General features: G+C 40.0%; 1 protein-coding gene across 2 annotated transcripts in view; it reads right to left on the reverse strand.

Annotated features, from left to right (window-relative positions):
• Positions 1-9,786, reverse strand: part of LOC102773959 (caspase-12-like) — a 13,275-nt gene extending 3,489 nt beyond the window's left edge. Inside the window, exons 1-8 of one of the 2 annotated variants that reach the window (XM_006774657.2) lie at positions 9,553-9,786; positions 7,958-8,206; positions 5,970-6,026; positions 5,729-5,806; positions 5,454-5,531; positions 2,344-2,438; positions 1,798-1,971; positions 373-607 (exon numbers count right to left, since the gene is read on the reverse strand). In XM_006774657.2, coding sequence (XP_006774720.1) covers positions 373-607; positions 1,798-1,971; positions 2,344-2,438; positions 5,454-5,531; positions 5,729-5,806; positions 5,970-6,026; positions 7,958-8,206; positions 9,553-9,559 — 973 coding nt within the window. In that variant the 5' untranslated portion in view covers positions 9,560-9,786. Of the gene's footprint in view, positions 1-372; positions 608-1,797; positions 1,972-2,343; positions 2,439-5,453; positions 5,532-5,728; positions 5,807-5,969; positions 6,027-7,957; positions 8,207-8,858; positions 8,953-9,552 lie in introns of those variants that run through there. The other variant, XM_015571075.1, reaches the window with a different exon arrangement.
• Between the last annotated feature and the right edge of the window lie 2,649 nt (positions 9,787-12,435).

Consider the following 12,435-nt stretch of genomic DNA (forward strand, 5'->3'; position numbering starts at 1 on the left):
GAAACCGATTTGGCTCAGTGGATAGAGCATCGGCCTGCGGACTGAAGGGTCCCAGTTTGGTTCCGGTCAAGGGCATGTACCTTGGTTGCCGGCACATCCCCAGTAGGGAGTGTGCAGGAGGCAGGTGATCGATGTTTCTCTCTCATCGATGTTTCTAACTCTCTATCCCTCTCCCTTCCTCTCTGTAAAAAATCAATAAAATATATTATAAAAAAAAAGAATAATACAAAATTACTACAATTCTGGACTGGGCCTGAGAGTGATAATGAAATGTTTTTTCTCACCCATCTCTGAGACAAAGAAGGCTAGACATCATACGAATGGGGAAAAAAGTGTAAAGCCACTCCCTGACTTCCCCCAACTCAGACTCACTTCCTCTGCAGGCCTGCATGATGATGATCTTGGGTTTGTCTCTTAGACTCTGGCAGTTACGGTTGTTGAAAATTTGGAAGATTGTATCATCATGAAGTATATCTGGTTCTTCTCCTCTGTGTTTTGTCCCACAGATTCCTTCCAGGACACCGTGTGACATAAACACCAAGATTGTACTGTCCGAGGATCGGTGCTCTTTGCGGGCAGCAAACTCACATAGCACTGCTACCATTTCCTGAAAGAGACTCCAGAATCACGATGAAGGAGCTCTCCATCTATAGTTTGCAACTGAACAGTAGATGGAGTTAACAAAACGGTGCAGGCAACAAGGGATCAGGCGATTTGGACTCTAGGACGATGCTGGGAGATGAAATAGAACAGCGGTTCTCAACCTGTGGGTAGCCAATCTTGTGGGTCGCAACCCCTTTGGGGGTCGAATAACCCTTTCACAGGGGTCGCCTAAGACCATCAGAAAACACCTATATAATTACATATTGTTTTTGTGATTAATCACTATGCTTTAATTATGTTCAATTTGTAACAAGGAAAATACATCCTGTATATCAGATATTGACATTACGATTCATAACAGTAGCAAAATTACAGTTATGAAGTAGCAATGAAAATAATTTTATGGTTGGGGGTCACCACAACATGAGGAGCTGTATTAAAGGGTCGTGGAATTAGGAAGGTTGAGAACCACTGAAATAGAATGAGGGGCAAGTGACATGACTAATCTCCATCTGTTTCATCTTAGTTTTCATCTGTTTCATATGTTGGAGTTTCTGTAAGTTTTCATTAAAAAAGAGAATTTTCTATTGACAAAAATTATAAACACTTAACAAATTCACTCATCATGGAACAACAGAAAGTTAGGTTTACATGGTTTGTCTAAAGTTACCCAGGATGTTTTAGGCAGAGCCAGAATCATAACTCCTGTGTGTGTGTGTGTGTGCGTGTGTGTGTGAATTTTAGGCAGAGCCAGAATCATAACTCGTGTGTGTGTGTGTGTGTGTGTGTGTGTGTGTGTGTGTGTAAACTTGTTTTTGTTTTTTGCCACATACGTGCCTTTACATTTAGACACATGATGTTGAAATTATAAAAATCTCATGAGCTCATTCTGTAGGTATCAGGCAATTTTAGGGCCTAGGTCTTTTGTTTCACCAATATTATCAAGTAATAGATTTTCTCTCAGATTGAGACCTTTAGAGAGATCCAGAATTTTTAGTGAGATACTACTACTAAAAGGTACTCTGAACCCTTGCTATGAGACTGCACTTGAGGAGGCAGAAATCCAGGAGACCCTATTCTTGAACAAATATAATTCCTATAACATATGCGTATTTTGTTCGTATCGCTGCTAAGGAAGAAGTTCAAAACTGTTTAGGATGGTAGGAAGTTTGTCCCACTTTCTTGAGTTCTTACCAAGGCTGTAAGATTCTCTTTTACAACCACTGAGTATCCAAGGCTTTCTAGCAGGTCCTGCATCCCCAAAAGGTCATCTTCAGAACCCCATCGTTTGCAAAGATGATCAAAATCTTTGTTGTGGATGATGAGGGCCAGGCGTGTTCTGCCCTCTTTCTCCATCACTGGATAAATCTGCAATTAACAAACACAGAATTAGTTGTCCCAGGCCTCCTCATGTTTGCCTCCAAAGTGCATAGAAAACAGACCTTTTCCCATTACAGAATGGATGGCTGAAGAGCTTAGGAATGGAACTACTCTATGTCCTTATGAGGAAAGAGGACCATAGACTGAACACATGTAGTAGGAACTTGGCATTGGTTAGAGGTTTAGAATGTGTTCCAGGATGGGATGGAAGAGACAGGAAAGGTAATGTAAGGATCACTTATTAGAGAGCATGATTAGATAACAACCTATGATTTTTACATGAACTAAAATTCCCAGTATGTCTCCAGTATCTTGTTTAAGTGGGGAAATTGTGTTTCTCCCTATTCCAAAGCAAAATACCTCATCTTTCTTTGTTGTCTTCAGTCTCTGGAAATGATCAGGAGGACAAAGTTTCAACTTATGAATGGGTTGGGAAGACTGGGTTTCCTGAGGAGCTAAAAGAGAAAAAGCAAAACAAAAACAAATCCTCATTAAGCAATAATGTCCACTGCTTTGCAATCATGCATCTCTGTTGAGTCGGCTTTCATTCTTAAGAATTGCTTACCACCATCTCACCCAACAGCTTAATATAATAAAAATGTTTTCTATTTAAATTACTAAAACAAAAACAAATATTCCCCCTCTTTTCTTTCTGCCTCTTAGTGACCCCCACTATATATTTCTGTTTTTGTTAGTGCTCACAGCATTGACTAATCTTTAAAAGCCAACTCATTACATTCATATGAACACAGTACCTAAGATTTAGAAAGAAGCCTAATGTTCATTTGGCCTAGTCAAGTTACCATTCAGATATTTGAATGCCATGTACAATACCCCAATAACCACCATTCTCTGAAATATCTCTACTAACAGGTAACTTAAAACACTCTAAATCATTATTGAATAGTTCTGAATATTGTAAAGTGAGAACCTTCTAAGTATTGTTATGTATTTCCCACATTTTTATCACAAAAAAATCTAATTCCTTTCCCTGTGAAAGCCCATGAATTCTTCTATGACTTTAATTTATCTCCACATTATTTTATATAATTGTCCCATCTAAAAAAAGTTATTGTATTTTACCTTGTGTTTATTGTACTGTGAGCTTAAGTAGGACAGGAAAGTGTCTGTAATCTTTGTATTTCCAGTATCTAGCAAGATAATCTGGCACACATTAATGATATCTGGCACAGTTTATAACTGCTTGTTAATGAATACAGTAGTTAGCGTCAACTTGAAAACAGCTACCAAGTATCTCCTGGTTTCTTGTTTTACCTTAGTATAACAAACCTCTATTCCTTTTAATAATTTTTGCATAAAAATGACTTCATTTTTAACCAACAAATTCATCAGTTCACCTACCTATCTACCCACCTACTTTATTTTTCCTCCTACTACAAATAAAGACAAGTTCTTCCTCCAATAAGAGTGGTACCTCTACTTATGCTCTGAGTTCCATTCCCTCTCACCCACAGGACTTGACTCAGGCATTTATTTAGCTGGGCCTTCTCCACCATCAACTTCTCTCACTCTCCCCACTGTGTTATCCCCATTGGAATAGTAGCATGCCTTTATATCAAGTTATCTGTTAAAAACTCTTACCCTTGACCTCACTTCCCCTCCAGCTCTTATTGTTCCATTTCTCTTCTCCACTTCTCAGCACAACTCCTTTTAAGGCTTTGTCTATTTTCACTATTTTTATTTTTTCAACTCAATTTTTTCTCCTGGATGCAATATAAACTGGCTAGTATCCTCACCACTTAAAGTACTTGTTATCAAGGTTACCAAAAACCACTTTTTCCCTTTCTCATCATTTAACATCTTAGTTTTTGAAAGATGTTTTTTGGGCTTCTGGGATGCTGCATTTTCCAGCATTCTTTCTAAATCTGTCCCCACTGATGACTCTTCCTCTTCTGCCATACATCCAAAAGTAGGGTTGTTCTATGTTGTTCTCTATCCGCATTTCTCCCCAGACAGCCTGTGTCAGTCCCACCACTGGAATTCAATCTACCATTACATGCTGAAGAATCCCCAAATGTATTCCCATCCCTGATTCTTCTGCAAAATCCTGTTTACTCAACACCTGCCTTGGATATAGCACGTTTCAAACTAAACATGTACTAAGGGCTCCTGATATTTGTCCACTCCTGCAAATCTGTTTCTCCTGATTTTACTCTGAATCACAACTTTTCGCTGTCTCAGTAACTGGTACCTAGTTGTCCAGCCAAAAACCTAGAACCACCTTTGATTCTTTCACTTCTTTTATTAGCCCACACCCAATTCATCTATAGTTTCTGTTGATTCTACCTCCAAAATAGATCCCAAATTTAATTCCCTGTCATAATCTCTATTACTGCAGTTCTAAACTAAAAGCTATTATCTCTTAACTAAAATATGCAAATAGTTTTCAAGTAGCTTTTCTGACTCTATGCTTGTTTATCCCTCCTCTTAAAAACTCCTTACATGTTTTCTATTGCAAACAAAATCCAATTTTTTCCACTCTCTAAAATACCCCAAAATGGCATTACAGCAATAGTCTGACTCCTTAGCTGCTCTCCTACCACATTCTAGCTAATTTCCTGCTCTTCAGCCAGATGACCTTTTCTATGACAAGATCATTCCAGACTCAGAGCCCTTGCTCTTGTTTTGCCTTTTCATGGAATGTTTTTGCATTAGAGTTTGGCAAACTGTTGCTCAGGTATGTACTGAAATAGCACCTCAAGAGAGTTCTCATAACTATCCGCCCTGGCTCATGTACCTTCCACCCACCCCAACATCTCTTTCTATGGGCAAATCCTCTTTTCTCATGTATGTTCCCTGAAATTATGCTACTTTGTTTCTTCATGTTCATTATATATCTGCCTTCACTACGTTGTAATTTCCATGTAAGCAGGATCTTTGTATTGCTTATTGCTATAAACACATTAATTAGAATAGCATATTGTAGGTTTTCAATGAACAGATGCATATATGCAATATAAGAATAGATGTAAGAATGAATACAGATTGTAAAGTTTTTATGCCTTGGTCTGTTCAGAACTTCTGAAGATCTAATACTCAGAAGACAACACCATCACTACTCCCTTTCTAGACATTGTCATTCTTTAATGTGGCCTTATATTTTGTCAGGTTCTTTGGTCACCACATAGTATGTGTGATTCATGCTGTTTTGTCTTTCTAATGTACTTTTATTAACCACATCTTTATTCTGTTTTGTGCAGTTGCTAGTTGCTTATATCTTAGATGTTTTATGAATCCCTTTAAATATGTTATTAATCCCATTTAAAAATTTGAACCTCCGAAAAGCTGAGAAATAGGTACCAGAGAACGTGTTTAGTTGGTGGCAGATGGACTTAATGCATATATTTTTTTTTTGGGGGGGGCGTTATTCCATTTCTATTTCCACTGTGCCAAAAGGCCTTTTAATATGCCCTAGCTCAATTAGTGTCCTTATATGTCCATGATATTACCTGTCAGAGGTAGAACCGATGCCTGGGACAAGCCAGCATGCTCCTCAGTTTCATCATTTTCATTTTCACTTCTAGATTCTTAGAAATAAAGAGAGGAATGCAAGTGTTAATCTTACTTTTGAGGGACTTTGTTAGGGGCAGAAGGGAAAAATATCTGATTTCCTGAACCTAAATTCAGTGGTCTTTTCACTATAACATAGGGCTGCTGTATAGCTGCCTTACACCAAGTAATGTATGAGGGCTCCCATGAGCCACTGAGTTTTGATGGCAGTTACCTGTTGGAGGGAGATCCAATGTGTGGACTGATTCAGCTTTTTCCTTATCTTCATTTTCTTCACTTTCATTTTCAGATTCTGAGGTGAAATGAACAAAATATTAAGCATCGAAGCTTTACTCTGAAGGTTATTTCCAAAGACGAAAATTGATTGAGAACACGGGTTTTCTAGGTCTTTACCAGCATAAATTCTGATAACACTAGAAGTTTTCACCTGTGAGGTGAGACTTGGAGGCATTTACCTGTTGAGGAAGAAGACTCACTGTTCTCAGATTCACTATCCTCATTTTCACGATGAGCTGCCAAAATAAAATAAATATGCATTAGCGGAAGTAAGTTTCTAGAGCCTACACACTTCAAATTCTTCACCTATCATTGACAAGGAAATTACTATGTTCAGCAGATGGCATATGAAGCATGGAAATTTGACTCATTCTTTAAACTCCAAATTTGTTTTAGAGGACTGCAACCTTCTACAAAGTGAAGGAGGAGGCTGAGTTTCCACAAAATAAGGAATAGGTCATTATCTTCCTGTTTATTTAATACAAGGAATCATTAAATTATTTAATCAAGGCTTTTTTGCAAAAGCATTTTTCATTTCAAAGAGGAAAAAAATCTCTACAAAAATTCATCTTGCGACAACAGCAACAACAACAAAATAATCCCTGAGGGATGTTGGAAGGATTTGGAATATATACCCATGTGTATGTTTTATGCTAGAGTAGGAATCAACAAAAATCTATGCCCTGTGGGCCCTACTCAGCCCTACACCTGTTTTTGTAAATGAACAAGCTACTGGAACACATCCACACTCATTTTGGACTTATTGTATATTGCTGATTGCATACCACAACAGCAGATTTGAGTTGTGTTCTGGCAGACACCACATGGTTCAAAAAGCTTAAAATACTATCTGTCCTTTCAAAGGAAAGATGTGGCCGACCCATGCTCTAGAGAGAAAGACACATGTATGTGTCAAATTGCTTATCTCCCTTTTTAACACAGATAAATACAGGTTCTTAGAGATATATCTTTTGGGATTGTGGATGAAAGGGGCCACATGCTGACCTGACAAGCTCAGGGAAGGCCTGCATGGCAGTCTTGCAAACTCAGAGACCTAAAGTAACCACAAAGATGGTCTGAAATTAAAATTTAAAAGCTGTAATGGTGGGCAGTAACATCCTAGGCTGGTATCTTCACTGACAAGGTCAACCTTTACCTTAACTGAGTCCATCTGTCTTTTTGCATCTATGATAACATACCCTTGAAATGCCTGGGTAATTTGTAACTTCCCTTTTTCTGGAGCCCCTGGGGCACAACCAAATGTGCTGGGCGCCAGGACAGAGACCACAAATCCCTTCATTATCATGTTAATTGTTCCTGCACCCACCTAAGTGTGTGTCCATCATTTTACCTATTATCCAATCCCAGGGTTTCCCTGCTTTGCTTTATCCCTCCTCCTTAATCTATCACCAATGAATTTCATGTAACCCACCTATGTCCCTCCTTTGACTGCAATGTGTAAATACAAATGCAACCCCGTCATTCTCCGGAGCCCTATCTCAATTTGTTGAGGTTCTGCTTCCCAGCATATGTCGACAATTTGGCTCAAATAAACTCACAAAAATTCTTTACAGGTTTCAATGGTTTTTTACTTTAACAGGCATAGACCACCGCTAAGCAGAAGATAGTGGTTTGTTTTGTGTTTTTTGGGGGGTTTTCCATTGGATATTCTATATCTGGGAATGACTCTAATGTCTATAGTGTATGGCCAGAGTAGCACAGATTAGCTAAAAGCTCTCATTAAATTTAATACAACTCCAGCACCATTGATTGATTCATTTAACAAATATTTACTCAGCACCTATCAGGTGCCATTTCTGTGGATTGGGATATATTCTTAAACAAAGCAGACATACATGCCTCAAGGAGTTTACATTTCAGCAGGGAGAGAGATGCTATAATAAATAAATAAATGTAGGTTACGGAATGATTGAAGGTGACAATTGATAAAGAAAATGTGCATCAGTGTAAAGTGATTGGAGTTGTTGGAACAGGAACAGGAGTAGATGAGGGCATTTTGAAATATTAAATGAGAAAATCAGGCAAAGAAGGTACCAGATATGTGGACAATTCATGCTCCACACGTGAATAGAAATAAGAAAAGAAAAAGCGTGTAATGAGAGTAGATAAAGAACTAGTTACTGGCACCTTGGTCTGAGATACTCACTCAAACTCAGTAGTTTCCTGGGGTTGAAGATACGGTCCATAAGTATTTTTCCTGTCATTTGAGTTTTCTCAGTGATATCCTCAAGTAGACTTTCAGTCTTGTTCACAATGATGTCTAATCCTTCTCCCAACCTTTGTAACTCATCCTTATTTATAACATTTTTTTCTGTCAAATCATCAAAAAAGCCATCGACCATGTTCCTGGCAATTGACTTCACCTTATAGATGGGATCTTCTTTCTGTCTCTTGTCTGTGAAAACAATACAATTTTAGATATAGACAAGACCTTCCATAGGTAGTGGTTCTCTAATGTAAATCAAGAATCTGAACATCTTGATAAGCAAGAGCTGCCTATACCCCATTCACAAAAATTCTGATTTCATAGGGCCTGGTCCTGGGCAGCTCATTTGGTTAGAGCCTCATCCTCATAAGCCAAGGTTGCAGGTTTTATCCTTAATCAGGGCACATACAAGGTCAGGTCACATACAAGAATCAACAAATGGCCCTTGCTGGTTTGGCTCAGTGGCTAGAGTGACCACCTGAGGACTGAAGGGTCCCAGGTTCGATTCCAGTTAAGAGTAGATGCCCAAGTTGCAGGCTCAATCCCCAGTGGGGGCATGCAGGAGGCAGCTAATCACAGATCCTTCACGTTTCTATTTCTCTCTCCCTGAAATCAATAAAAATATTTTTTAAAAGAATTAACCAATGAATACATAAATAAGTGGAACAACAAATTAATGTTGCTCTTCCTTCCTCTCTCTCTCTTTCTCTTTAAAAATTCTGATTTTGATAGATCAGGGTGGATCTATCAAATTTTCATTTTATTTTATTTCATTCTGTGAATTTTTATTTCTAACAGCTCCTGAGGTGATTCCACAGACCACACTTATAATAGCACATACCTTACTCAAGCCTGTGCCCTTTTATAGATGAAGAAACTGACATTCACAGACTTGAAGCAACTTCACTACGGAGATCCATGATAGCTGACATGGGTCAGTTTTTGTATCATCCACCATCTATTCACTTCCTATCACATTTATCAATACTTAAGAACACGTGATATTCAACTTGTATAGCAGTAAACATAAACATATTATACTTGTAGAAGAATGCATTTTGTTCCCAGGGGCAGGGCTGAGAGCAGCTTTGTTTGTAGAGCACGAACTGAGAGCACGAACCACAGCTGGTTTGCTTGCTGAAAACGAAACATGGAGGAAATGCAAGTTCCTGTGTTTCACAGCAGGGCCTCTCACTCAAACAAGAGGACGCTCTTAAAATGGGCAAGAATTCTAGGGAGGTAAGAGCCCAAAGAGAAGCCTAAAATCACAGGAAAGATTTAAGAACACAGATCCAGTTTTTTTTTTGGAATTTCCTATTTTTCCTTTAAGAAGCTATAACATATTAACTAAAGTACTTTGTGTGTTAGCACAGTCACTTCTGTGACCCAAGCTCCCATCACCCACATCCCAGAGTAGAATAGCTTTGTCTGCTGAGTGCCCCTTTCATGGCTCTGCTCCTCTCCCCCAGCCTTCCTCCTGAGCTGTAAGTCCCCCAAACACAGCCATAAACAGTGGAAAAACTAGAGTCACTCACCAGCCATTGCTGCGCGGGCTCCCTGAGCAGGAAAAATCTTAAAAATGAAAGCAACTTTCTTTCCTCTCTCATTGGACACGGGTGTGTTTACTGGTATTGCTTAAGTGGAAGCTGCTGCTTCTCAAATCCTCTTCTTCTTTGCCAGGATAGGATTAGACTCCTGTGATTCAGAGCTTTTTCCTTTGGAAAACAGAGCAAAATCTATCTTTTCAGTTTGATATAACAAAGTCAGTGGAAGAAAACACACACACACACACACACACACAGTCACAGACACAGACACACACACACATACTCACAGTTTCTGTTCTATTTTCCATTCTATATTTAGCACAGTTAATAAATCAAATGGACCCTTCCTTGTCTCTGTGCCACCCCTTAACCAGTAATTAGAGGGAGGACCAACTTGACCGATGGCTGTCCACCCTTGGAAATGAAGTGTTAATGTGGAAGGCTTGAAGGGAGCAAGAAACTGACAACTGCACACCTTGACAGGAGCATCATGTTCAAAACCCAAATAAGTCATCTCTTTTCTTCTCTTTTCTATTTTAAAGAGAACAAAAAATAACTTTATATTGCATATTGGAAAAGATAAGTTGCATTTTAGTGAAATGTGCACAAGGATTATTGCTCAGTTTAAATACAGCAGTAGTAATAAATAAAAGGAACCTTAGAACTGTTACACTGGATTCAAATTCAACAGATCTGCTGAGCAAGAATAGTGGAGTCTTCAAGCATCTGTGAGAAAAGCCCCGTACTCAATTTGAAAATAAATGGTTAGATTTAAGGAATTCAGTTTAAATTTATTAAGCAATCTTATATAATAAAAGCCTAGGTGGCGTCGTGCTATGTCGTCACAAGATGGCCACCCCCATGTTGTCACAAGATAGCCACCACAAGATGGTTGTCCCCACATCATCACAAGATGGCCACCACAAGATGGCTGGCAAAGAACAACAGTTGTGGGTGATCAGGCTGGCAGTAGAGGGCAGTTGGGGACGACCAGACCTGCAGGGAAGGGCTGTTGAGGGTAATTGGGCTGGCAGAGGAGCAGTTAGTCAATCAGGCCGGCAGTTGGACATCCCTCAAGGGATCCCAGATTAGAGAGGGTGCAGGCCGAGCTGTGGGACACCCCCCACCACGCACAAATTTCATGCACTGGGCCTCTAGTCTATATATATAAAAGCCAGCTCCTGGAACACCATAACACCTGGAATAACCAGTCACTATGATGCCCACTGCAGCCAGTGAACCAGTGATCAGGGGTGGGGTTGGCCAGCCAACCTCTGGCAGCCCCTCCCCTTGGCAGGCCCTGCTCCCGATGGGCTCCCACCATCCTGATTGGCCTGCAGCCCCTCCCTCCAACCAGCCCACCCCAGATAGCCCCCCTCACCCCATTAAGGGTGAGCTAACCAGCCAACCTCCTAGATCAACCCCCAACCCCATTTTTGGGCAAGGCTGGCCAGCCCACCACCCACAGCCTCTCCCACAGCAAGTCCCATTCCTGATTAGCCCCCACAACCTCAATTGGACCCCAGCCCCTCTCCCCAGCCAGTTCCACCCACCATCGCCCCCCGCCACACACACACACACACATACCAATCAGGGGTGGCGCTGGCTAGCCAACCTCCCACAGCCCCTCCCCCAGCCACTGACCTCCAATTCCCCCCCACACACACACCAATCAGAGGTGGGGCCCACTGGCCAATCGCCCATGCCCCTCCCCCAAGCTGTTCGGGCCCTGATCAGGGAGGGCTGGCCAGCCAACCTCCTGCCATCTCCTCCTCCTGACTGGCCCAGCCCCAATACGCCCTGATTGGGGCAGGCTGGCCGGATCTCAGTGCAACAAATTTGTGCACTGGGCCTCTAATTACATATAAACATACCTAGAATCATGCCTAATTTATAGTATTTGATGAAACAAGATAGTTAATTTTCCCCTACTCAATAAACTTAAGCCAACCTTTTCTCTCTTTTTCCTGATCTCCTTAGTTGTCAGTTGTGGCCACTGTTTATCTACATATTCATATGTCTATTTTTTTTTTGAGTGTACAAAAAACTCTTCTATTTCACTAAAAAATAATAGCTTGCCATTAAAATTAAACAATAGAAAAATTTATAAAATGGAATAAAATCAGTTACCTTTAATTTCACACTACAAAGGTACCACAATTATATGTTTAGTTTGCATATTTGTTATTTTTTTCCTCTGCTTTTAAAAGACAGTTAGTACTAATTTTAGATAGCCCAATCATTGACTTCCTTGGATCTATGCTCTTTGCCCTGATGATGAACTGGCTTATGACTTGGTTTTGGTGAGCATGATGCAGTGGAGGGACATTGCACCATCTGAGCCCAGGTCTTGGGAAGCATGATGAACCTCTCCCTCATGGCCCCCTGAGCCATCATGTGAATAAGCCTGGGCTAGATAGCTAAAGGATAAGAGACATCACATGGAGGAGAGCCCAGTCATCTCAGCCAAGGTTATCCTAGACCAGCTTCAAGTCAGATGATATTCAAATACATGAGAGATCCCAGCAATGTCAGTAGAGATGCGTAGTCTACATGCAGGTGGTCTTAGATACATGAATAACCCCAGAAACAAGAAGAACCACCCAGTTGACTGGTTGAGTTGTGAACAATAGAAGTGCTTATTGCTTTTAGCTACTAAGTTTTAAGGTACTTTGTTATTTAGCAATAGATAACATACAAACGTATAGGTAACATATATATTTATCTATACGTTTTCCCCATATTATCAATATTTTTTAAATTTGACAACAGATGACAAATATTTGTAAAAGTCAACACTTTAAGAACTATTTTTGATTATTATATAGTATTAAAAGTGTTGATACAGTATAATTTTAAAATGTTTGGTCA

The sequence above is a fragment of the Myotis davidii genome, unplaced genomic scaffold (assembly GCF_000327345.1).
Source record: "Myotis davidii unplaced genomic scaffold, ASM32734v1 scaffold468, whole genome shotgun sequence".
Lineage (NCBI taxonomy): Eukaryota > Metazoa > Chordata > Mammalia > Chiroptera > Vespertilionidae > Myotis > Myotis davidii.